This window comes from Mustela nigripes, chromosome 10 (genome assembly GCF_022355385.1).
Source record: "Mustela nigripes isolate SB6536 chromosome 10, MUSNIG.SB6536, whole genome shotgun sequence".
Taxonomy (NCBI): Eukaryota; Metazoa; Chordata; class Mammalia; order Carnivora; family Mustelidae; genus Mustela; species Mustela nigripes.
In genome coordinates this window covers 34,956,187-34,983,061 of record NC_081566.1, presented here as the reverse complement: position 1 = coordinate 34,983,061, position 26,875 = coordinate 34,956,187, and the positions used below count along the sequence as shown (strand labels likewise).

Genomic DNA, 26,875 nt, shown 5'->3' with positions numbered 1-26,875 from the left:
ATCATCTGCCTATCTTTCCAGTTTTGGTATCTATAGAATCTTGTCCTTAGTCTTGAAAATCAGCATTCTCTTCAAGAGCTTAAGGATAATTTCTTAAAGGACAGAGTTTATAGGAAGATCATGGCAGTTTTTGCTATTGGCTTTTGAAGGGAAAATAGGTTTTTTTCCTGATCAAATTTGGAACTTACTTCTTCTTTGGGAGAAGGTAGCTGGCTTGTTTTCTCTGGAATGCAGAATTCATTTATCTACTCCCTCCTATCTTGAAAATATTGAAGGAATTACTTTATTTTATTTTTTTATTTATTAAAGATTTTATTTATTTGTTAGAGAGAGAGAGAGAGAGAGAGCACATGAGCAGGGGGAGGGGCAGAGGAAGAAACAGATTCTGTGCTGAGCAAAGAGTCTGATGTGGGACTCGAACCCCAGACCCTGGCATCATGCGCTGAGCTGAAAGCAGACGCTTAACTGACTGAGCCACCCAGGCATCCCTGAGGGAGTAATTTTTAGTCAAACAGAAGTCAACTGACACCATAATATGATTTTAATGATTCTTTATTTATTAAAAATTAAAATCTGCTATGAAAACAGACAAACAATGTAACATTCCCAGAGGAATTGAATGGCTTCTAGTTAAAACTGAGTTCTATTAGAACCAACTTTAGGTTGTTATAAATAACAAGCAGGCCACAGCTTTCAAGAATGAAGTGGTTGGGGAATGAGGTCAAGGGAATTCCTCTGAGCCACTGGAATATTAATTATCAAAGGGCCTCCCTAGTTTCTCTTCCTAAGAGGGTAAGAGTCTTTATAACACTCTAGGTGCCCCAGGCCCAGGGACAAGAGAAATTATAGGGAGGTCAGGGAAATAGCTCAACAGCTATCCAGTATGGTCAGCTTGAAATGGAAGCTTCAGTAGTCTCCCCAAGAAATATTTTTTTCTTTATATAACTTACAGTTTCTCTTAAAATACTCAAGTACCACAGGGTATCACCCTATGGAAACAGCTTACACACAGGTAAAAAAAAATAAATATTGAAAAAGATTACAATATTGGGCTTCTTTCTAAATAGTTCACAGAGAAGCTCAGTAAATAAATATAATGGGATTTGAGGTATCAGAGGTAATAAATACGACAGGGTTCTCCAAGGAGTTGTTCAGCTCTCCTACATCCCGGATGGGATTTTCAGATCTCCAACTTATGTCCTAGAGTTGAGAAGAGTCCTTATCCTGGATGTTTTCAGATCTTCATCCTCATGGTCATGTAGGTTTCTATGTAGTTGATGAAGATGTCAAACTCACTCATGGCTTTGTAGACACCTCTCTCTTGGAGCTGTGTAGAAAGATAAGAAATGTTTAGTGAAAGCCCCATCTGTGTGAGTAAATGGGTTCCCGGCTTGGATGGGTATGACTTTGGGGCCCAGGTGCCACACTTGCTCTCTTGGGTCGGGAGGTGAAGGACAGACCCTAGGATGCTGAGGGCATGCCCGGGGCCTTGGGAAAGGCTACACATGGGTCTAAAGCCTGGCTGGCAAGTAGCAAGAGGAAGAGTCTACAAAATGATGCCTTAACAATTTTAAAAGTCATGCACTCACATGACTCTTATTCAGAATCTGGAGAGAAGACATTAGAGGAACCGTTTCGAAAGCAAGTTGGTAAGAGGAGAAAAGGGACCCCTTTTATAAAGTTTATGTCCTCCCACCAATGGATTGAATAGGCCCTGCCCTGCTCCTCTGGCCTACCGTCAGGGGGCTATGTCCCCCGAGACTGGAACCCTCCCACAAAGAGGACAGAGACCACATGGCTTCTGGGAAGTGGGGTTGAGGAGTTCACGGACAGCTGAAGTGCGAAACCCCATGTGATCTGAGAGTTGACATTGTGAGGCACCTTGGCAGGTGTGAGCGGCAGCTGGAAAGGGAGTATAGGACCGACTCGAGATTAACGAGAATTTCCTACTCAGAGCTTTGGGGAGTTCCGGCTGAACCCCTGGGTGTGTTTGTGTGTGCACGTTCACGTGTTGGCTTCCTGCACGTGTGGCTTTAGTCTAGATTCCCAACAAGCTACTTTCTGTTTCCTTTGTCACTCTCCCCAGCATCTAGCTCACTGCATTCACAGGCTGGCTGACTGGCTCAACCCACAGGCCTGCAAAGGCGGGGAACAGTCATTTAGAAACCCCCGAAGACACTTCACAGAAAACAAATATAATCAAGACAGCAGCTCCCCACTGGCTGAGGAGGTCACACCATCTGTTGGGTTCCCACACCCCCTTCAAGAGAAGGACGGGGCCTGCTTAGCACCTGCCAGCTTGGGGAGCGGGTAGAGGTCACGGTCTCCAAGCCCCTTCTGCCACCGTCCACGTACCTTACTGAAGGCGCTTTTCACCTGCTCCACCGCCTTGCTCTTATTCTCACAGGGCAGAAATCGATGCTGTGGAGGGAAAGAGAAAGTGTTAATGCTCCTGGATCCCAGCTCCTGTGTCCACAGCACTTGGGGGATGAGCCGGTAGCATGAAGAAGCGGCCAGACTCATCTTGGATACCTAAGCCCTGTAGCTCCTTTGGGAGAACGGAGCTCCACCTCCCCCTGGCCCACTAGACAGAGGAGAAACAGTCCTGGGGAATGAAAAGTGCTTCTCCAGGGGGTGCCTAGGTGGCTCAGTGGGTTAAGCTGCTGCTTTCGGCTCAGGTCATGATCTCAGGGTCTTGGGATCGAGTCCCGCATCCAGCTCTCTGCTCAGCAGGGAGCCTGCTTCCTCCTCTCCCTCTGCCTGCCTCTCTGCCTACTTGTGATCTCTCTCTGTCAAATAAATAAATAAAATCTTTAGGAAAAAAAAAAAAGTGCTTCTCCAGGAGCCACCCGGAGACATTTGCAAAGCTTGCATGAAAACCCAGAGGAGCTTGGCGCTTCCTCTCTGGACGCCACAGTGCTGACACGTGCTGAGCCAGCCGTTCTGTCCTTCCCTGCCTCCCTGTCCTGTCCCTCATCTTCAGTTCCAGCCACAGGGACCATTTCTAAGTCCCCGAGGAGTAGAGACACAGTCTCAGCCGTGTACTGAAACCTTTGCCTAGTCCTATCCTACAGATAGAGACCAACTGACTGACTCCCCGACCCTGGGCGACAAAACAGAGGAAACGCGCGGCGAGGGGCTCATTTCAGTTGGAGAACATTTTTATCCTGGGGAATTATTTAGAGACACTCGCTTGGGGGCGAGTAGCTCCCTGGAGCCCTTCCAAAGTGCTTAGGGAAGTCCTGTCAGTCTGTTGGGCCCCACGTCAGAGCTCTGCTTTCAAAAGGTAGAGGATAAGAGGTAAGGGGGTTTCTTCTCCGAGGGACCCTATCTCCTGGCCCATTTTGCTGGGCCCCGGGGTCTAGGTCCAAAAGGGACGAGGGAGCCCAGACGGAAGCTCCGGGCCCCTTTCATAAAGAGAGACGGGAGTAGTTAATAACCCACAAATGACTCACAAATAACAGGAAAGCTGTTCGCAAACATGTAAATGCCAGCAGCCTCCCCCACTCCTTGCTCAGAGAGAAATGAGCACGAGATGGAACTCGAGCGCCTTCCCGAGAGCGCTCCTGCCAGTCTGTCTGTCCCTCTGGGTGTGCGTGAGTTTCAGGAAGGGCGCCGGAGAGCGCCAGGGAAAGACCTGTGCGGACTCACACAGCGCCGCAGCCTCAGCCGCAGGGTCTTCAGCTTTTCCCCCAGCGAGTTCACGTGCTCCTTGACTTCTGGGTCGTGGTTCTCGGCCTGGGGCATCACCTCCTCCAAGTAAAACTGGATCATCTCCGACAGGGCTTGGCAACCCAGGTAACCCTAAGGGCAGGGGCGGGAGGGGGAGGGGCGGTGACTGGGAGGAAGAGCTGCTGCCCTAGCTTGAGAGGACAGCTTTGTCCCCAGGGACCTTTCTTAACCAGCCACCTCCCCCTCCCCCACCCCAGGACAGCCCTTTGGCTATGTGCTGAGTTAAGATCTTTCCACTTCTCCTTTTCAAAGCAAAGGAAGCAGACCCTGGTCCCAGCGGCCACTCTTCTCTGAGTCAGGCTGCACCCTCTCCTCCCACACACCCCCTTGGGCTCTCACCTTAAAGTCCTCCAGCAAGGACCCAGTCAACAATATGCTGCCCAGCTTGTCCTTCATTTGCTGCAAGAAGAACAAAAGGAGAATGAACCTGACGTTTGAGGAAATGTCTTTCTGATGCCCTCTTATTTATAGAGCTTCTGACTTTTAATCAGAACAGCCTGGACCCAAAACAGAAAGGAGAATTGCAAAACAGGACATTCAGTAGTGCTGGAACCCTCAGTTCAATCAGGTCCTTTTCCTCAGGATCAAGTGATTTTTAAAAAATTCTGCAAGGCTTTGAAGCCATGGCAGAAGCTTGACCCGGTCCTGGTTTCCTTTTTGCAGACATGAATCAGGTTCGAAGGGTCCACCCATGCCCACCCAGTCTTCAGGGGTCCTTGCTTTTCTTTCTCCCTGCTGCGGACCTCCAGCTGCAGTTCTGAAAGCTGTCTGGAATGGGAACCATCTCCTAAAGCAGGCTTCCTCCACCCCTGCATGGCGCCTCCCCCAGCCAGCAGGCTTCCAGGTTCCAGAAGCCTGCTCTGCTGAAGCCACTTATGTTTCCCTGCGACAGGGGATGGGAACACATCTTCATCTTCAGTCAGACCCTTTGGGATTTCTACCAGCCTACTGAGCTCTGGTGGAATCTTCATTAAAAGTTGCTAAGCATAGGATTCCTAGTGCAGTGACCTGTAAGGTGGCTTTTTCTGCACCTTTGCTGCGTCCCTGGGCTTAGGTGAACTCACTGAACCTCTGGTTTGACCTGGGACTCTTAAAGAATTTTTGTTTGAGGGAGATGGATGCTAGGGATGGAGGCGAACAAGACGGAGGAGGGTTCTTAGAGCTCTAGCACCATGCCTAGTGGAGGCAATCCCAGCAAGGAAGGACAGGAAGGCATCATACTCACAAAGAAAGTCTTCACCCTGCCGAAGGCTGCTCGGAGCTCTCGGAGCATGTGGGGCAGGCTGGCTGGGAAGTGGGTGCAGTTGTCCTCAGACAGGGCACTCTGGTGGCGGCTGGCTCCTACCCCGGCCAGCAGGACCAGGCAACACAGCAGCGCTGGGCTGGGCATGGTGAAGCTCTGTCTTCCAAGAGCCGGTCTTGTGGTTTGGTGTTGCAAGAGCAAGCCCCTGGTGTGTAGACCTTCACCTACTGGTCCCCCTTTTATATGTGGGTGCGGTGAGGCCTCCCCATTCATAAAAAGCCACAGAGTCACAGATTTCCTGGCAAACGTTTTCTTCTGATTAAAGCCCCTCCCTTCCCCTAGACCTCTCCAACTTTGCATTAGTTGAACTTCTAAAAGTTGTTAATTTTTTGCATTGTAAGCAAAAGGGATTGTTGAACAATGAACTTTTGCATTACAGCTATTTTAGGATGAGCTACCTCTCTTTGTTTTAAAATAACTTTCCAGCTTTTAAACAAAAAACATGTTGGTTTCCTGGGTGAACAGCTGTTCTGTGCACAGGGGCCCACAGTTGTGGGTTCCATTCGCGTGTTCCTAGGTCACAGTGACGTGGACAAATTGGCCATTCCAGAATGCACTGGAGTTGAGAAATAATCGGATCCCCTCCCCAACCTGGGTTCAACACCCAAGGCTTTCCCTTGCTGAATTGTGGAGAGCCTCAGAGCCTTCCTCAAATAAGAACCCGGGGTGGGCTATTTAGCCCAGAGATCCCTCCGGCTCTTTCATCTTGTGTTCCAAGATGTCCTCATGCAGAGGTCAGCTTCTTGCAGGACAAGCAAGGACACAAGACGTGCTCCCAGGCTCCTTCTCCAGCCCTGAGATCGCTTCAACTCTCGCAGCTATGTCTTTACCTCCTCAGCTGTCCCAGTACTTGGGGGAAGTTAGCAAGAGTAATCCACACTTTTGATAGCTCGGCACCTGCCCGTCCCTGTGACCCTTATCACCTCCATTTTATAGCGAGTAAACTTTACGTCACCTGCCCACCTGCCCACCTGACTCTTTCTCTGAGAGAGTCAGACTTTTCACCCAGGCCTACCAGACACCACGGTCATGCTCCTTAGTCCATCTTCTCCTCCACGCTGTCCCAAGTGTGTGGAATGGTAAGGTTGGATTGCAGAGTCTTTATGATTTCTTTAAGTTGTGAACTTCTGTGGTTGGACACTTGTGCTTGAAAGATGGGGTATGAAGGAAATAGGAATAACAAGGAAATTAAAGCAGAATTCCATGAAGGCTGGACAGAAGGCTCCTTTCTTTTCTCTTACCTGCCCCTTCCTTCTTTCCGAAGAAGTCTTGGACTTGCACACATGGGTGTGTGTGTGTTTGAATGTGGGTGGGTCCGGGAACCAGATAGTGCTCTACTTCCAATAAGGAGAGGACAGGGGGAGTGAAATCACCTCTTCAGATATCTGGAAAGTCCCTGGGGGTCCCTTGATGTGCCTTGACCTTCTCCTTCTATAGCGGTTTTTCCTACCTCCCCAGTGAAGACAGTAACTAGGAAAAGCAGTGACCTGGTCTCTGTCCTGGCTCTGTCAGTCTTTAAACCCAGGGAAAGTCACTTGACCTCCCTTTGTCTACAGTTTATCTGTCCCAAGAGGGCAACAGTCCTGCCCTCTTGCCTGCCAGGGTCCTTTGGGCTTCACCTGGGAGGGGCTTGAGGAAGTATCAAGTGGACCCAGATATAGGATTATCTCTAGTGTTTCTGTTATTTTGTTGTCCTCCCGCATCAGCACTGGGATACCTTAGATGGCCCTAGGTCCTAAGCCTGCCCCATTGGAGAAGGTCACTGTGCCAGTGCAAATGGGGCAGACATACTGGGGCCTGGATGGTCTGGAGTGAGTCTGGGGGGAGTGGGGGCAAGAAATGACAGGGCACAGCCCCAACCTGTGGGTGTACCTTGTGGGTCAGGATTGGGGGACTGTGGCCTCCCCTTCCAGTACTTTGGGGAGTGTCATGCAAAAACCTAAGGATCACGAAGGAAGAAAAGAATCTTTTAGAAACAAGAGTGGAGCTAAGGCAGAAATATTTGCTCTTGCTGATTTACCCCGGGCTTGGAAGGACTGGATTTTGCTGCCAGGAAGCAGAGAAAAGAGCTGAAGTTTCCATTCCTTCTACCCTTCTCTTTCCCCCTTGTCTCCTGGGTTTCCTGGGCTGTGCTTGCTTTAGCTCATAAAGCTGATCGCCTATCTGAGTTGGGTTTTCTGGGTGCAGACTCCACATGAAAGAGTCAGGCCAGAGGTATCAAACCACAGGCAAGGTTCTGGGTCCTTCTCCCTGACCAGGCAGCACAGACCCCTGTCTTTCTCTGCCATCATGCCCTGTACTTGCCTCCACTACCAAACCCACAATCTGATATTGTTGTCATCTATGGACACAACTTGCCTCCCCCTGTCAGCTGGAGCCCCTGAAGTAGGATGTTATTTTCTTATCCTTCATGTACCTGGTGCCAAGCACAGAGTTTGGTCCGTGGAAGAAGGTGCCAGCTACCCAGCTTTCTCTTTTCATGCTGGGATGGGCATAGCAGAGTACATGATGAGCATGTACCAGGGCTGGAGGACGTAACCTGAAGGAGGCTGGTCTGGGCACAGGCAGGCACTCAGAAGGATAGGGAAGCAACCTAGGAAGGCAGACCAGCATCTTTCACACTTTCTTCTTATAATTTGAGATCTGTGCATAAACGCACAAATACTCGTACACATAGACACGTGTGCAAGATGGCAGGGAGAGAGGAGGTGGGCAAAAGCCATTTCTTTCTTTAATCCATAAGCCATTAGGTAGGGTTAGGTATGGACTCTGACTTCTGTGTTTTGGAACATGTAGGCAATTACCTCAAGCCATTTGTTGAATAACTGATCTTTTCCCCTACTGATTTGAAATCACTGTCCTCTCTCATTTCAAAATTTCAGAATCTAAAGGATCAAAGATAATCATAGCAAATTTTCTGATGGAACTCCTTAAGTAACAAAGGGGGATACCACTATCTTTCCTGTCAACATATAGGATTGACATCAAGCTGATAGAAGAAGACAGGGATGACGATTTTGGGAAAAGTTAGGAGCATCTGCTATTATATTGACAAAACAAGAATAAGAAAAATAGGCATCATTTTATTTCTCAAGTTCATTTGAAAAGTCATTACGATCCATTGGGAAAAGTCTCAAACTCATAGTCCCGTCTGAGGCATAAATGTCAATAGTCTGCACGTTATAGGAAGTTTGAGTTTGGGTTTTTGTACAAGGGAAGAGCCCTTGTAGGGGAGGAAGTGAGAGAGTGGGTATCCATGGACGATCGAGTGTCAGTCTGGGTGCCGTTTGGTTCTGCGGATTTCAAGAGGACTCAAATGCCACTGATCACTGTGAGCTCCATGAAGGCAAATTGCCCGAGTCCAATTTTCCCTCAAGTTCAGATGCATAGCAGGGTCTAAGAAATTATCATTACATTCAACCTAAATGACTTATTCCAGTAAGGACTCTCTGGGGAATCAGAGGAATGTTGTGGGAGAGGAAATACCTCCTCCTTTCCACCTCTGCTGCAGAATATTCCCAAATTTCTATATTCAGCAGCAAATAAAAAAAAAATCTGATTAATCATACCTTAAAAAAGAAAAGGATTATATTTTTTGCTTTCGCTAAACATGAAGTCAGAGACAGGCAGCCCGAGGCTCATGTCAAGCAGAGCACTCGTGTCATCTAGAACCTGCTTTTTCTTGCCTTCCTGTTTGCTTCTCCGTTGTTGCAAGATGCCAGGGAGAAGGGACTCGGGCAAATTCCAAAGACATGTCAATCCAGGAGATCCTAACAATCTTTCCAGAAAGCTCCCCTCCGTGAGTTTTGCTACTTTAGATGCAGAGGGGTCCAGGCAGATAAACACTGCCAGTTGTGTGTGTGTGTGTGTGTGTGTGTGTGTGTGTGTGTGTGAGAGAGAGAGAGAGAGAGAGAGAGTGAGAGAGAGACAGTGTGTGTGTGCTGTGTAAATACATTTTGAGGGTCCCATCTAAGGGCCTAAGAACTCATTAGGAAACTTCCAACTACCCTCATGCTCAGCAAAATGGCAGTCTTCCTGGTGTCATTGCCCAGATCCACAGTTCAGACCCAAGAGGGAGGAACAGTCCTGTGGAGCTCCACTGGAACTGCAAATGGAAGGCTAAGGCATGGGGGCTTGCTACACTCAGGGTTCAGCTACCTTGCCTGGCAACAAGGGCCTCTCAGGAGGGAGCAGGCAGGTCAGTGATACGGGTAGAAAAGGTGGAATGGCGCCCAACTGAGCCAGGGGAATGACAGTCCTGATGGAGAATTCCCTTGGGGTTGGGCTTCTGCTCACTCATTAGCAAGTTGTTATTTTAGGGCTGATAACAGGAGTTTCATTTCTTCTTACTTGGGACATCAAGTATCTACAATGTTTTCCCCAGCTTGAAATTTCTAGTATTCCCTTGAATAACCTTCCTTAGCATCTTGGACAGAAGCTTCCTCAGCCGCTATGCCGCAACAGGCCTGGTCAGCCGCATGGGGTCTGGCAGCACAATCCCAAGTGCGGCTGGGTGGGCACAGGGCTCTAGGGCCCTGTCTGCCTCTGGGCTTCTCTGATTTTGGCGTTGTGGCTGGACTGCTTCAAAATATGGGCCAGGTGGACCAGAAGTTTCAAAGAGCCCAAGGAGGGGCCACCCCTGGGGCAAATCAAGCCAGGGTTATGCAAACTGGATTGGGCGCCCGTCCTAGGATCGTGGCCGGCAGACACTGCAAACCACAGCGGAAGGGCTGATCTTTGGACAGCCAATGTGGAATTCCCCTTTGTGCAACTGGGGCACCAAATCAAGCAATTTGGATTTTCCTTAGGGGACAGACACTGTGATCTGTGATTTCTCACATGAGAAATTGGGCATCCACACGGGCCAGGACACACCAGGTGTTGGAGCCTTTTCCACCCAGAGGACACAGCTGTTTCTGCTGTCTGCATGACTCTCTAGAACAACTAGTGTGGTTAATATAGTACTAGCGTTGTTATTATCAGTCCTGGTGTGGAATAGCTGTGTAGTCGCACAGGGTCCCACACTTTGAAGGGCTCTTGCTCAGCTGTTCTGGCCTTGAGATGCTTAGTAATTGTTAAACAAGTGGCCCCACATTTTCATTTTGTACTGGGCCTCCAGTTTATGCAGTTGGTTTTGTAGAGGAGGCTGAAGTCATCTCCATTCTCTGGTCTCACCTTCACCTAGTGTTCCCCAATGCAGTAAATGATGTGACCATCTAACCAACATATAAGACAGAAACCTGAAAATAGCTTTCTGGTTCCTCCCTCTCCCTTGCCAACCATGACCCATCTATTACCGGGTGCTCCTGACTTTTCTTTCTTCTTCATTTTTTGAAAGATTATATTTATTTGACAGAGTGAGTGAGAGAGAGAGAGAGAGAGCATACGCTGGGGGAGAAGCAGAGGAAGAGGGAGAGGCAGACTGCTCACTGAGCAGGGAGTCCAGCATGGGCTTGATCCCGGGCTCCATCCCGAGGCTCCGGGATCGTGATTTGAGCTGAAGGCAGACCCTTAACTGGCTGAGCCACCCAGGCATCCCCAGGGTGCTCCTGATTTTTCTTTGCAAACATCTTCCTAATCTACTTACTTTTCTCCAATTCCATCACCATCAGCAACAACTGTCTGATTCAAACTACCATCTCATCTCTCCTGGGCTCTAAAATTAAGGCCTAATTGATATTCTAATATCTATTTTCCAAACTGTTCTGCACTTTGCAGGCTGCGTGATTATTTGCAAACAACAATCTGATCACGGTTCTCCTGTTTGAACCTGCCTATGGTTTCCCACTTTCTTTCTTGGTAAATAAAGACCCCTATCCTTCATACTGTCCACAACTCCTTGCTCATCTGACCCCTCTTCTGTCTCCACTTTCTACACTCCCCACTTCCCTCTGCCCCCAGCCTCATTGGCTTTCCTCTTTTCATTTTTTTGTTTTCAAATAATCCATGCTTTCTCTCTTACTACAGGGCCTTTGCACATGTAGTTTCCACTTTCTGGATTGTTCTTCCCCTTCTCATCATCCTTCAGTTCTCAGCTCAGATGTTACTTTCTCAAATGAGCTTTTCCTTATTCCCAGTTGGATCTTCCGGGTATATCTTCTCACGACACCTTGCTCCTTTCTTTTATAGTACTTGTGCCCGATTATAATTATACATGTGGCTTTGTGGCCATTTGATTGAGCTCCAGGCTTGCCATTAGACTGTCCTCCACAGGGCAGGGCCCTCTCTGGTTTTGATCATCATTGTTTGCCTAATACTTAGCACGATTCTGGGCACATCCAAGGTCCTGGCTAAATATTTGTTGACCGAGTGACTGAGTATGTGCTTCCTAAACTTTTTGTGGCTATAACTGGCTGCATTTGTCTTCCATCCCATGGAAAGTAGAGAATGAATTCACCTGGGGAAAGAGCACCCCTCACAAACTATATGCCTGTTCCCATTTAACTTTTTTTTTTTTTAATCAATCTCAGTGTCAGTCAACACTCTTCAAGGAAGTGCGAACCAAGTCCCTCATGGTTCTTGGAGTATTTAAAATATCCTCTGTCATAGGGTATCAGGAGAAGAGAGAACTTAACTGTTATGTAATCCTTACCTCTTATTTTATAGTTGGACAAACTGAGGCCCAGAGGAGAAACTGATTTTCCCAGGCACAAGAAATAGCTAATGGCAAAGATGTAATCTGAAGTCTATTTTCTTTGCGTTATTCTTCTCAAATCAACACCTAATTCCTTGACTCAGAGGAGTATTAAAGCACTCTGAATTCTTATGACCGGCACCAACAACTAGAGGGCGCTAAGATGTGAGCAGTGTGTGGAATTGCAATGGTGAGGAGTTGAAAGTTGTGGAAGTTTCCATTTATAAAACAATTGTGAATCTATAGTGTACTTGTGAGGTATGTGGCTCTGTGTTTGGGAAGTGGCAATGGGGGTAAGGGTTGGTTAGATATTTTTGTCCTAGGGAAATACTTAAAGCTTTAGAATATCTGCAGACAGAAGGGGGTTTTTACTGTATTTTATCTCAGAGACATGACTGCAGTAGTATTAAAAGGCATAGTTTGGCATGTCCTCACACCAAGGAACCCTCAAGCACCATCTTTCTGCAGAATCCTGATTCAAGAGAGCAGAGAACTGAGTATTTCCCTTCATCTTTCCTATTCTGATTTTTATCTCCAAAACATTCCCCGACTCTAAATCCTCAACCACACTCCACATATTTCCGTGTATTCTTTAGATGCACATCTGTATTACATGTGTGGAGAGCCAAATGCTTCCTTCATCTCAGTTTCATGCCACTTCTGCTGTGACTGGGTCATTTACATGAAGTCTTAGGTCATAAACTCTTTCCGGAAGGGAGTAAGAGAGTGCTCTAGGTCCCCTAAGTCAGCTGTTCTCAAGCTGTTTGCATTCAGAACCCCTTTACATTCTTCAAAATGGTTCAAGATCCTAAACAGCTTTTACTTAGGTGAATTCCATCCATTAATCTTTATTGTATTAGTAATGAAAACTGAGATATTAAAAAGATCTCTGTATGACTTTTAAAGTAACAACAAAAATCACATGTTAACATCTTTTTGTGAGAAATAACTCCCTTTTCCAAATCAGAACACATTTGGTGAGCAGAGTGTCCTTGTTTGACATTTATGCCAAATCTTTTCAAATATCCAGTTTAATAGAAGAGCTCATATTCTTATATCTGTTTCTACATTGAATCTATTACAATCTGTTGTTTAGTTTGAAGTGTATGAAGAAAATCCAGCCTCCCATAGATGTATAGTTGGAAAGAGGAGGACCACTCAGGAGTCCTTGGAGCACCCTTTCAGAACCACTGGCTTGAGTGTTTAACAAATATCTCTGAGTGAGGATGAATGGGAAAAGGGTGGTCAAAGATTGGTCTCAGAGGAAGGCATGGGGAAGATACCAGCAGGAAAGGGGCCTGGATGGAGAAGGGAGAAGCCCACAGCTTCACGGCTTTCTTCCTTATTCAGAGTTTCCAAATAGCCAGCATGGTCCTTCAGCACAGCAGCTCTGCTTCTGTGAGCATCACCGTATGTCATGGAAGCTGAAAGGCTTCACACGCAGTGTTTGTGGTTTCAAGTCAGAACCCATGGGAGTTTTGGCGCTGATTTGCAGTGCTCTACCGATTACCGTAAATCCCCTTCTCCAAGGGGGCCCTGGGCGTCGGACCAGGTCATAGGGGCTGGGTGCGGTCAGGGGGCACAAGGCTAGTAGAGGGAATTCACTGCAGCCTTATGTGGGGTTCCACTTTCCATTTCCACTTTTAATTCTTTTCTCTCTTTCTTGCTCTCTCTGCTTTCTCTTTGGTTAGCTTGTGCTTTCTCAGTTTTCAGAACAACCTGAAAATAACGACAGATGTTTTCCAGTCTGATGGCCAGGATTTATCCAATCAAAACAATACAATTTGTTCTCCACTCTCTCTTCACTCCCTGCTAACTTAGTGGCACACACAGTCAGTGCGCTCTCACTGATCTGCCTAGTTTAGCAATCACTTTGGCAAGGTGGGCACCCTTTTAGGAACTGGGTCAGACATGGTGGGTTCAAATTAAAACTTGATCCCTAGCTGTCCTGACTGTGGGAGACTCTTTGTAGAATGAGCAGAAGCAGATTTTTTTTTTTTTTTTAATGGAGCTAGACTAAGAACTCACAAGGCCCTAAGATGCCTCAACCTTCAAAAATAGTCCTAAATAACATATCACTAAACAGAAAATGTATTTAAGGAAGTCCCACAAGGTTCTGATACTTTCAATGTATCAATGCTTTTGCAATTTATCAGTACTTTGAAAAAATATTGTTCTTTCAAAAAATTAAGGAGAATTTGTTCGTGCCTTGGCTATGGGGTGATCTCAGACTGTTTGGAGGAGTAATGTCAGGAGTCTCAAGCAGGGAATTGGATATAAATTGGGATCAAGTAATTGATACGTTTCAAGATTCCGGGGATGGCTGGGGATTGCGCACCCACGCCTCTCCTACAAGGTATATGCTGTCATGTATCTCTTCTGACAGCAAAGTCTGGATCTTTGGAAGCAGAACACCCCCCCTTGCCACGCCCCCCACCCGTGGGTCCAAGCGGTCGGTTACTGCAAACCACATGACGCGCCCTGCCTGCGGGCTGGTTTTCTGCAGTACAGTGTGGTTGGTTTAGTGTGGGTCTTAGAGTCAGACAAAATTTGCCTCCCATCTCTGTCCCATATCGGTGTGCCCTCAGGCAGGTGGCTGCGCTTCCCTGTGCGGCAGTGTCTATAGGGGCTCAGGAGGCCGGCACTGTAGGGGCTGGTAGGACTGAAGGGAATGGTGTATGTGCGCAAGCGCTTCGAGAGTTTCCAGCGTCTAACTCGCCGCGGGTCTTCCGGGTTGTGGTGGTTGGTGTTTTTCTATGGGGATGCTCGGCGGCTAGAGCGTGGTACCTCTCTTTGTGGACCGGATGCCTCCGAACAGGACAGATTCTCCACCTTCGTGTTCTGAGGACAGTACAGAAATGTCAAGCCCAGTGAAGAGAGCTCTGGCTCCAGTGTCCAGGAGAACCGCCTCCACCCTGGTCCTCCACCGTGACATCCTAGACCCGTCCTTTTTCATCCCTTGCATCGATAAGTGGGACCCTGACAGAGTTGTTTCTCTAAGGTGTTTTCCAAACCTAACATCCGAGAATTGAGGGTACTCCTCCCGCCCCTCCGTGTCCTTCCTGACAGGAACTTGTTGGCAACATGGACTTCTGATGCCTCGCTGCCACATCCACTAGGTCCGCTGGATGCCAGGCCCCTTCTTCCGGTTCATAGCTTCTACCCAGGCATGGAAGCAACGCTCTGTAAGAGAAACAAAATCTTCTCGGGCAGCTTTTGCGTGTGTTCACCTGTATTTCCTTCTCGCAATCCTGGCCCCCAGCGTTCTTGAGGTTGCAGTTTCATTGTGAGTCAGGGCTGCTGAGAGCAGTGGAAAGCAGAGGGGCCTCCGCTTGGCGGGGAGGACGTGATGCTGCCTTTTCCTCAAGAGCGAGGCCTGGGGCGGTAGGGGGCGGCGGGGGCGTGGGAGGGAGGTGATCACCTTCAGGAAGTGGATTTTCACATTGACTGTCTCTGGGAGGAAAGAATATTACTGGAAAGCCCTAGAGATCTCTTCACATCTCTTTCAAGAGGGCTTTCATGTTCTCAAGAAATTATTTGCACCTTGCAGTAAAATGTCTGTGTCATTCTGGTATCTGCTGTGAGGCGGGCCATGGCTGGGAGTGGGGGGAAGTGTTCATTGGCTCTTGCCATGAGTCTCAGGTAACAGACCTTCTTGATGGATGTGACCATGCAGTGCTGGATGCCCCTGGCCGAGCACAGTGAAGCCTGTCAGAGTGCTGCTTCAGCCCTGGGGGTGCCATCTGCCACAGGCTTTGAAGCAATGAGTGGAGTCCTTCAGCCCCTTGGCGGTATCCCACAGGGAAAAGGAGAAAAAGCAAGGGGGTGGATCAGATTTAGAGAAGCAGGGAAGAAGCTATTTAAAAAAAAGAATAATAATAAGAAGAAGGCAAGAACCTCTTAGGTGTGCTGACCCAGAGGCCGAGTTCTTTGTAGGGCTGGAGGGGGTGGTGATCTGGGAACAGGGAGGAAGGTGAACAGGTCATCTGGGAGCTCTTGGTCAAGCAAGGCAGAAGTCAGGGGTTTCAATAGAGGACTGGGATGCCAAATGAGGGTCCCCTCAGAGGGGAAAGTGGACAGACACCTCCCAGAGAGAGGTCCTAGCGAGAGGGAGTACAGTGTGATAGAAGGTGACCTGAGACCATTTTGTCTATTTTGAATGTTGCCTACAGCTGGTCAAGTGCAAGAGAATGGAATCCTCCTTTCATGGGAAGGGAGCACATGAAAAGATACTCCACATCACTCATTGTCAAGGAAATGCAAATCAGGACCACCATGAGCTCGTACCTCAACACCTGTCAGAATAGCTAGTATCAAAAAGACAAGATATAACAAGTGTTGGCAAGGATGTGGAGGAAAAGAAACGCCCTGTACTGTTGGTGGGAATGCAAACTGGCGCAGCTACTCTGCAGAACAGTATGGAGGTTCCTCAAAAAACTAAAAATAGGACTAGCATATGATCCAGCAATTCTGTTTCTGGGTATTTATCTGAAGAAAATGGAACTGACTTGAAAAGATATCTGCATCCTGACATTCACTGAGGCATTAAATAGCCAAGATAAGGAAACAACCCAAGTGTTCAGTGTCCATTGATGAATGGATGAACGGATGAAGAAAATATACATTTGGGCTTTAAAAGATGAAATCTCACCATTTGTGACAACACAGATGGATCTTGAGGACATTATGCCAAATGAAAGAAGTCAGAGATAGACCCTTACCATCTCACTTATACGTGGAATACAAACAAAAACACCCCCCCCCCCCAGACCCAAGCTTGTAGATACAGAGAACAGACTGGTGGTTGCCAATGATGGGGGATGGGGAGGCAGGTGAAACAGGTGAAGGGGGTGAAAATGTACAAACTTCCAGTTATAAAATAAGTAATTCAAATATATACATAACACACGGCATGGGGCATACGGTCAATAATATTGTATTAACCTTTATGGTTACACATGGGAATGAGATTTATTGTGGTGACCATTTCTCAGCATATACAAATGTTGATGCCCTGTGTGGTGAGCATGAAACTAATATACTCTTGTATGTCAATTACACTTCAAGTAAAAAAAGAAACTATTTTGTAAATTGTGTAGGACTCCAGCTCCCAAAAACCTGAACCGAAGTGGGTCTTATTTATATGGAATAACCCAGTTGTGTTGTAGGCTACATCAAAGCCACACTTACACAGTGAGTGTCTCCAAAGATTTTGTTCCAGGTTCCACAAAAGTGACTGAAACATCTGTAGAGAAGCTGAAAGCTACGCGCAGGGCAGTGAACAAACATGAACCTGACCAGGGAGCTGTGAGGATCCTCTGTGGGGGAGGGGGCACGGTGCTGCTGGGGCTTGGGCCTGGGGATGGGGAAGGAGAGGGGTAACAGGACACCCTCAGTGGGATGTCACTGGCTGACTGTTGTCATTATAGCTCTGTCATCGGCATCCAGAACCCTACAGTTGCTCCCACCAAGGAAGCCCTATCATATCTGTCAAAAGAACAGCCATCTCCTGGATGTGCGAGGAAAATGGGACAAATGCTTGTCATGGTGCCTGGCACATAGAGCTACTCGATGACGCTCACCTGACCATGCACTGCCTCCAGGATGCGGGCTCTGTCACGATGCCACCGTTCCAACAACCACCATGGCCACTAATGTCAGCACAGCTATGACTGTCGATGCCACCACAATTTCCCTTTCCCTTTGGGGCCTCCTGAAATGACTTTGAACATCCAAAGGGTGATGCAAGGGGAGGAAGAGCTAGTATCCTCAACAAGCCCTTCCTGCAGGGGTGGGGGTAGGGTCAGGGGTGGGGGGAGTGCCAGGGATGAAAGGGGCAGGGCCCCTAGGCGGGGGTGGGGGTAGATGATGGTGGAGAGTAGGACATGGGAGCTTCTGGTCACTATAACCGCAGCTGGGGCTTCTGTTTCATTTCAAGTAAAGTCAGAGGGCTTCTGAGTAAAGTGGGGATGAGGAGGAGGGCCTGGGGTGCTCGTAGGAGACCACACAGAGCCAGAGATTGTTCTGTAGAGGCCACCGTGGCAGGAAAGTTGGGGTTGAGGCGCTGGGGTAATGCAGCTGAGGTCTGGGGTTGCAGAAATGGTGTGAGGGGTGCTTCACATCGACCCCACCCTTGGTCCCCTGTACTTCCCCTCCAGCCAAGCTAAAGGCCACCAGAAGGTTTACTGACATTACGGTTCTAAAAACAACCGAGTTAACTCTTTTTTTTTTTTTTAAAGATTTTATTTATTTATTTGTCAAAGAGAGAGCGAGCACAAGCAGACAGAGTGGAAGGCAGAATCAGAGGGAGAAGCAGGCTCCCTGCGGAGCAAGGAGCCCAATGTGGGACTCGATCCCAGGATGCTGGGATCATGACCTGAGCCAAAGGCAGCTGCTTAACCAACTGAGCCACCCATGCGTCCCCCGAGTTAACTCTTTACACACATCATTCCCTTCAACCCCGGCCTGCCAGAGAACAGAATGCATTCCTTAAGTCGTTTGGAACGCTCAGAACGGAATCCAGCCATCTGAGCTCCCCATTCATAGTCCCAAATGTCTGCAGCCTTCTGGCCCAAAGATTTTCTGCCCAAGGTCTCCGGCCCAAGCAAGAGGGCTCTCAACCTGTGGTCAGAAGACACCCTGATACCCTGTTCTCTCACAACTCCTTTGCCTCCTTACCTCATGACTTTAGGGACCCACAGTGGCCGGACCAATCCCCGTCCCCGCCCGCCGCCCCTCGAACAATGTCCCCTTCCATCCAGCAGAGTCCTGCCGTGCCGCCTTCTCTGTGAGCCTTTCTTTACCAATCTCATCCCACTGAACACTCTTGCTTTAAAAAAAAAAACAACCCTGTAAGTGTGCATGGCCATCCTTGGTGTGCACTGCCTGGAGCTGTGAAGCGTCTTTCCTGTGTTTGTTCACGTGTGTGTATACACGCACATGTTGTCTCTGTGTGTATGTGTGTATTTTATTCTGGGAACCTGGGCCCATGTTCCACGTGTGCCGGGGATGGAGGAGACACAATGTATCCCAGTGGGAATATTTTGCTCTTTTTGGCTAACGGGAGTTGAAGATTCTCTGACCGCGAAGACCTGCGGCCCTGAGAAGGAGACCGCGGCAGTTTTGTCTTTCCTCGGTGTGGCTGTGGAGATGCCCTCCGACTTCAGCGAGCCTGGGTTTCTGTCGCTGTGAAATGGGGAAGACTCCTCCGTGTTTTTCCTCCTTCGCAGAGGATCAAAGAGGCTTACAGAGAGGTTGAAACACATGAAGGCCACAAAGTAGTTCACGACATGAAGGAGTTCCATCGTGGTCTTATCCTTGACTCAAGGAGGAAGGCCTTGGTGGCTTTTCCCAGAACCAGCAGCAGGAGGAAGCTCTAGGAATTTCTCGTGCCTTGCCATGCCACAAACCCCCAAGGTACGCAGGTTTTCCCTAGGCTCATCTTTCCCACTGCTCTCTGCAGTGTGGTCCGTCAGTCCTCACTTCCCCTCCTACATCCAACATCACAGCCATGGGGATCTGAGCTTTTCAGAAAGCTTCCTTCTGAAATCCCCCTCTGCCCAGGGTTCACAGGGAGCCTGCAGACCTTCCTTCCTGTGACATGTCTGGGGAAACACACTGGTCTGCAGACCTATTATTCATCCTCTCAATCCAGAGATGGCAAGCTTAAGCAATCAGATCTGGTGTGAGTGGGAGCGTGCGCTTGTGTGTACACGGGCCTGTCACTCGGCAGCTCTTCTAGGAATAGCTCCTGCTATCTGTCTGCTTCTAGGTGATGTGTGTCTGCTGTGTGCCATGGGCTTGACACGGTCTGATCCAAGGCTGAGCCCCCCAGACCTCTGCAGGTGCCCACATCCAACTGCTGTCTGGCTTAGTGGTTTACCTTGACCACTCTTTAATTTCTTTCTTCTTATTTTTTTTTAAAAAAAGATTTTATTTATTTATTTGAGAGAGAGAGAGCATGAACAGTGGGGAGGGGCAGAGGGAGAGGCAGACTGCCCTCTGAGCAGGGAGCCCGATGGGGGGCTTGATCCCAGGACCCTGAGATCACGAGCTGAGCTGAAGTCAGACCCACAACGGACTGAGCCACCCAGCCACCCCTTTGATTTCTTATTATGGACCCCATTGGACGCCCCCAAACTTAGACCTTTCGAGAAACTATGACATGGAACTTCCTATAAAAACAAGGCTTTTCTCAAAGTAGCCATCCCTGTTCACTCAGCTCTCCTTCTTGGAAACTACTGAATGACTCCTGTATATTCCTTCTACACTGCGTTCACTCAGAATTCTGCCCGTCCTCCCAATCTATTGCTTGGGAGCTCACTGCTATGCACTAACGCTCTAGAAGCATCTTCCAAGAAGCCACCCCCAGATTCGAGGAAGCCTTTAGAGATCGGAAATGGTCCAGTTTAAGTCCGAAGGGCTGTCATCCGTGCAGCTGTCTTCCCGGTCTAGCTCTTCCATGGAGACCTAAAAGAGAAGTTGGAGTCATCTGATTTGAGTCCTTGCTTTCCAGACATGAGGAGACGGTCTGGCGTCAAGCTGTGTCCTGAAGCCTTTCAGTAAAGGGTCCTCACGTCTGATGATCTTGGCAGTCAGAACATTTTCTTCAATAAAAACCCTGTCCTGCTTTCCTCTAAGCCTGCTGCTAGCTTCAGGGAGCACCCACAATTCCAGAGAGTCAAAACCTCCTTCCATTCCCATTTGCTCTGATAGAGGGAAATTACAGGAATAGTTTCTGTGGGTCTTGAGCGACTTACTTACGTGCACTGTGTCATTTGGTTCTCCCAGCCACCCCGGGGAGGTGGGCAGGGCCCACCTTGGTGTGGTTTTGCAGATGAAGAAACTGAACGGAGAGAGGTTAGCCGACTTGCCCAAAGTCTGGTAACCAAAAGATGTTCGGGTTAAGGGGGACTCCAAGTGCTTACAGGTCCTGGAGTTGGGAGGGATTTGGGAGTTTTTTTTAAAAGTTAATCCCACATTTTTCAGGTAACTTCCATATTCATTCTCTCTTTTTACCCATGAGGATATTGAAGTCCAGAGCCATTAAAGAATTTGCCTGAGTGACGGAGTTGGAGTTAGAACTTTGGTCTCCTGCTAATCCGTTCATTTCTTTTCTCTTATTGCCATACTGAGATGAACAATGTGGCTTTGATAATTTTTAAAATGTTAAAAATTGGCCAAAATGAATGTAATGTTATATGTCAGTTACATCTCAATGAAAAAAACGACACTGCAAGGGTGTGCTCCTCCTCCCTGTCCTTTCAGGATCCCAGAAGAAAACCCCGAGACCCCTGAGATCCCATCACTGCGGATCCCGAACCCCTTTTCCTCTCTGTAGCCTTCCTAAGGGCATCACAGTGAGAGAAAAATACCCACCACTTCCCAGATAGAAAAAGAGGAGAAACCCCCACCCCCTAAGGTTGGCAACCATAGAAGATAAACAACACTGAGTCTCAATATGGTTCATTGGCAGAATTTTCCCCAGAGCCAACGGCGTGTGTCAGAGCGACATTTTCCACTCTGGCTACTATGATTTGCTTGTGGCACACTTGCTTTCTTTCCTTTTGATTCTGCAGACTCTGACGCAGGTTTAGGCCTCTGGCAGGTGTCTGGGGGTTTACGAGCTCATCCCTGGCCTCTGACACCTCATCTCCTCACTCCCCCTCCCTTCTCTTCCCGCCACGACCAAACCAGCTGGGGGCAGAAGCAGGGGCAGATAGGGACTAAGGGTTTTGCCATCCCCAGAATTCCCTGCACCAGGTTCCTGTAGCGTGAAGGGAAAGCAGGCAGGACACAAAGCAAGATCTTGGATTTTATAGGAGTTTTTCTTAGAATGAATTCCAGAAAGTGTAGGATGACATTTGGTGTCTTCCCCAGTCCTTCTTGTGGCATTGTTCTCTCCTGTGGGGCTCATGTATGATACGTTTGTGGAGAGTAGGGCTTTCCCAGGGCTAGTCAGATTTACCATCTCATCTGCTGAGCACCCCATGAAGGATGAACAATGCCTGTCACTGCCACTAATAATCAGATTCCAATCAGAGGGCCAGAGTAACCTCTTCCACTTCCTCTTTGGGAAGGACGTCGTTCCTGGGATGGCTATAGGACTAGATAGAACTAGTCAGTGAACACAATTTGTTCATTATGAGGGCAAGGCCAGGAAAATTCCCAGAGGCCTTGCTCCTGGCTGAGCCCAGACGGTCCCCAGGATTTGAGTTTGGCTCTCTGCATACTGTGCCCAGCCCTATCTCTTCTTGTCCCCCAGGGTCAGCCCTCCAGGACCCTGTCATCAGCTGTTGGGCTTCTAAAGCCTCAGTGTGGTGTCCTTCACCAACAGCCAGGTGCTTCCCCACCCCCTGGAAAACAGCCAACTGTTTTCTTAAAGGTAACCGGCCGACGGAGTACTAAAAAGTAGGTCATAACTGCAATTTCACATCTTCTCAAGAAAACTTCTCTATTTTTCACTGTAGTGTTGCAGATCGGGTGTCTAGGTAAACCAGAGCATTGCTGCCTCCCTCCTGTTGCCGTGGGCATGCGTGCATTCGAGGGTGGGCGGGTGAACCCGAGGGGGCAGGTCCTGGGTCTTCCCAGGCTGGTTGGGTTGATCACCTCACCTTGGCCTTCCCAAGCTGAAGGATGAATAGTGCCAGTGACAGGCAGATGTCCTCTTCTCTGAAATTACCCCATCCTGGCAGTATCTGTGACATCTAAGTGCTGAGTCTGAGGTGTCTTCTCTTTGTCCTAAGCTGTTGAGGAGCCTGGGGAGGAGCAGAAAAAATCCACCCAGGAAATTCTATATAAGCGTGCCAACCGCCTACCCGCTTCCTGGATAAACATAACTGGGTATTCCTGAGGCTGGGGGCAGGTCTGAATTCCCCATGCCATCTTCTCCTTCCCCAATCCCAACCCCCTCCCCATCACATGAAGCACTACATTGAGTGAGTAGTGGTTTATGCTCTCAGGCAGGGTCACCCTAGGAGAAAATGAGTAATGACAAGACATGATTGCCCTGGTTGCCCCTTTGGGGTTCAGCCCATTCATGTTCCTTCCCTTTTTAAGAGCTGTTTTCAGGACATGTATTCTATAAACATCATGTATTCTATAAACAATAGAAACAGAACAAGGGCTAACGGTTGGGATGTATTAAGCACTGTTCTAAGTGGTGTGCCAAGTATTAATTCCTTTAATATTTACAGTAATCCTGCTATATAGGTCTGTGTCATTGATGGTGGTACCTCCATCAGCCCATCTTACTGAGTGCTGGAGAGGTGATATGCCCAATCCAACCTCACAGAGCCTGTTAAGTAACAGAAGCAGGATTTGAACCTGAGCAGTGTGACCGTGGAGGCCACACGCTCTGTTGTCCCTTAATAGAGTTACAGAGCAGCCAGCAGCGCATCAGGAAAACCATGGGCTTTGGAATCAAAGGAGTTTCAGTCCGAATTCCAGTTCTGTCAACTTCTGCAGAGTGGCCTTGGCCAAACAAGCCACAGAGCCTCTTCCAGTCAGAGTCATAATGATCCGTTTACAGGGTTGTGTGAAGGTGAGCTGAGATGGAGTATTTAAGTTCACCAGGTGGTACCTGGGAAATGTCCGTTCTCTTCTCCCCTTTCCTGTCCCTCTGTTGGGAATGGTTTGCATTCTATCAACAGTGGAATGAACGGCGTTCAGGACCAATTGCCAGGAGATTGGAAGCATCTTGGGGTAGTGTTTATAGGAGACTCAGGCAAGCCTCGGAAAATCAACTGGGGAGATCCTGGGGTTGCCTCCTGCGCATGACTTTCATATTTGCTGATAATTCAGCAAATTGTTCAGAGTCTCCATGTCAGGTGGAGTTTGCTGCCTGAGGAATTTGGGGGGTGGGGGAGTCGGGGGTGGCTATTTTTAAAACAACGTGAGGCAGCTGGTGGTGGCTGCTTCAGAGGCAGCACGTGAGCCAAGTTCCAGGAGGGGAAAGCCATGAATCAGGAGTCATGTAGCAAGACAGGGTTTTCCTTCAGGCCGGATTTGGTCAGCACGGGTCCACGGTTCCTTTGAGGGATTCCCCGACTGTACGCCTGGGCGGCCACGGTTGAGTACAACGCTTCCAATTCCCCCATGTGGCCTGACTCACCCCAGCCCCCAGATTGCTCAGTGACGCTGACCTTCGACAAGGTGCTCCTGGGAGAGTCAGATAGGACCCCAGCAGGCATTCCCCTCACCCACCTCAGCCCAGTGGGAGGCTGAACAAAATGGTGCGTCTTTTCAGTTCTGGGAAAGGTTGGGTCTTCCTTTCACCCTCCAGCTCACACCTGGAACCTCAAAAATGAGAAAACCATGAAGACTGGAAAAAATAATGTTAATAATTATCGATGCTTTCTGAATCTTTGACACTAGTCAGTTAGTCATAGCCGCAGTTTGGTGACTGTGATGGTAACACCTCGTTGGCCTCATTAACAGTTAGTGATGATTAATTACCTCATCCAGCGGCCGGGCCAGGGAGGAACATACTTGTTGACAAGGCGGAGAAGCTGAGCACCAGGGGAAGGAGAGTAGGATATAGCTGACACCAGGTATAGGTAAAGGCCCTTGGGGCAGATGCTAATTTTAGTGCACCTGAGTCATGAGGGTGAAGCCCCAGGTTTGAGATCATCACTCAGTGTCCCAAAGCCATCTAGAGGGCTTCAGGGTCATGTCTCTTCTTGAACTTTAGGTGATAGATAGGCAGACATGTTTTCCAATGCCCTGGGGACCACGGTCAAGCCAGTCTTAACTCTGTCATCATTACCATCAAGCTACTCCCAAATTTGGCCACTGGCACAGACTTCTCATGGATCACCAGGTCAAGTCTAAATTCATAGAAATGCCTCAGTTTCCATATCTGCAAAATGGAAATGAAGACACTACCACTTTTGTTGGGAAGACAAAATGAGGTAACAGATGGAAAGTGCCTGGCACAGCAGGTGGCATACAGTAGGGACTCAACAGATGGTGGTTTATTTCATTCCAGTTTAGTTCTATGGTCTGTCCCCTCAAATGTGCCAATGTCCTGTTCCCGCTCCCCAAACCTCTCCTCCAGCCTTCCTGTCTCCCATACATTCACTGATTGCCATGTGGTGGCGCCCTCTATGTCCTCCCACAACGCGCCCCGGGAAGCCTCCTCCTGCTACTTCAGTTCTCACTGATGACACCGTTTTCTAAGCTGCTGTATTTGGGTTTGCCCTTTAATCACTGTATACCCTCTTGGATCCTCCCTATTTGGGACATGGGTATAAGTTTCCTCCTCCCATGTAGACTGTAGTTTCTCAAGTTCAGGAACTGGGCTCATTGCTTCGCTTGTTTCCCATACCCAACAGGTCACTAAGTGAGCAACAGGTTTTTTTAGAAGGGGTGCGGGTGGGTGTGTGGCAATGGAAAGTTACCCAAAGTGATGGGGAAACCAGCTGGGGCACTTCTGTTTGGGGATTTCCCTGGACCATGACCTGTACCAAGCCCCTTGCTTTGTAATCCTGCCACACTCTTTGTTCTCTATACCTGTTTCTTCCCTTGGCACCCATTCGAACTGGCAAAGGTGCTGTGGGATGCAGAATGTTGGGGATCTCAAGGCCAAGGCCAGCGAGTATATCTTTCAGGGCAGGATGAGGGGTCCTAAAGCCTTGTGCTCTATGAATCACTCAAGGCCTCCCAAACCCCACACCTATCGCCTGGAGCTCCTGCTCTAGACAAGGCCTCTCTCTTGCAGGGGGCAGGGATGTGGGGAAGAAGTCTCTTTTCTCTCTGCAAACAGCTCAGGCATGGAAGCCAGTCTAGATCCAGACACATGGGCTATCTGAAGAATCTGAGAACACCTGGAAGCCAGGGCTGGGACTGCTCAGGCAGCAACAGTCCACGAGGAGTGGTCTGTTGTTAGAGGGGATGGGCGAGTCATCCTGACGTTTTAGAACCTTTCTGGATGCAGCCCCATTTTCTTGACACATTTTACTCTCTTTTCATCCATCGGGGTTTATCCTGTCACTTATGCAGCTTGCCTTCTGCTCTGGGGCTGCTTTCCAAGGACCAGCCCTGGATGATGCTTGGTCAGGGGTAGGCTTTGAGTTTTCTCAGCCCAAACTGATATCCCTGCATGGAGTTCAGATTAAATTAGATCAGATCAGATGCCTGGCCTATCCCTTCCTACTTCCCACCTGTTTTCCACTCTATCAGCTCACTCTTGGACTCTTCCCTATATTGCAAGATTCTAAAGTTTAGACTGCTAGAGCTGGAAGGAGCTGGAGGGACTACCTAGTTTCCCTTGTTTCTCTCTCTATGGAGGAGGAGATAGACCCAGGGCTTGGGAGCAACTTGTCGTATGCTCATATAGCCTCTGCACAGGAACAGCTCTGTACCTGCCTACCCTGGGATCAGAGTCTACCCTCCGATTATTCCCCATAACCCACTCTTAGGTTCATTGTGTCTGAATTGGGGACTCCCTTCTTCTTATTCCTTTTAAAAATCACCTTCTCCATGCAGCCTTCTCTTGATTAATTCAGCATGCTGTTCATCCTTTACCAGTGCGTGGCTTGGGCCGTGTTATTTTCACTTACTATTTTTTTTTTTTTTTCTCCATGGGTTCCTATAGGATTACTTCAATATGTCCATTGTCATCCCCATGTGTCTGGCAGGTCCTGGGAGTCAAGTTCATTCTAGGAGTTCTTGAAGTCCATCATCTTTTTCTTCTGGGTCATCAGTCTTTGTCCGGCAGGGCTAAAAACTCAAGGATGCTTAGTGCAGGAGGCGGGTAGCACTGCCTGATGACCTAAGTCACAAAGTCTTCTTGCACCGATGGTGTGGCTGGGAAAAGACTTCGAGGAAGAAGAACCTTCCGTGACTCCTATGTTGGGATCAGTTTCTAAGGGTCAGGACTTACCCACTGTAGTGCAGAGGCTTTGTTGCTGGACAGGATGTGAACATCCTTGGTTTTTGCATGGTCAAATTAAGTAACTTGTTTGGGGTTACACTGTGACACATTCATTGCCAAACCTGTTCCTTTTGCCAAGTCAGTCCTCCTGTGTGCTATCTTGCTCAACCCATGAAGGATTTTAGAATTCTCAGGCAGGGAGGGAATTCACGGCAACAAGTAGGTGGGATGGGGGTCATGTGATACATTCTCCTAAGCGGAACACATGGAAATCAGAGACACCAAAGGGTTTGTGCATTTACCTGTGGTGACCCATTTCAGCATTCCATAC

General features: G+C 48.4%; 1 protein-coding gene and 1 long non-coding RNA gene across 2 annotated transcripts in view; one reads left to right on the top strand and one right to left on the bottom strand.

Annotated features, from left to right (window-relative positions):
- Positions 1–560: 560 nt before the first annotated feature.
- On the bottom strand, positions 561–5,224 carry IL10 (interleukin 10). Its single transcript, XM_059414060.1, has 5 exons — positions 4,958–5,224; positions 4,072–4,131; positions 3,652–3,804; positions 2,356–2,421; positions 561–1,327 (listed from the first exon to the last, which is right to left on the bottom strand). The coding sequence occupies exons 1-5, from the start codon at positions 5,120–5,122 to the stop codon at positions 1,235–1,237; spliced, it is 537 nt and encodes a 178-aa protein (XP_059270043.1). The 5' UTR covers positions 5,123–5,224; the 3' UTR covers positions 561–1,234.
- The window catches only part of LOC132026141 (uncharacterized), a 32,828-nt gene continuing 9,664 nt past the window's right edge, over positions 3,712–26,875 (top strand). The window contains exon 1 of the long non-coding RNA XR_009406794.1: positions 3,712–3,798. This is a non-coding gene — a long non-coding RNA (uncharacterized LOC132026141). The remainder of the gene's footprint in view (positions 3,799–26,875) is intronic.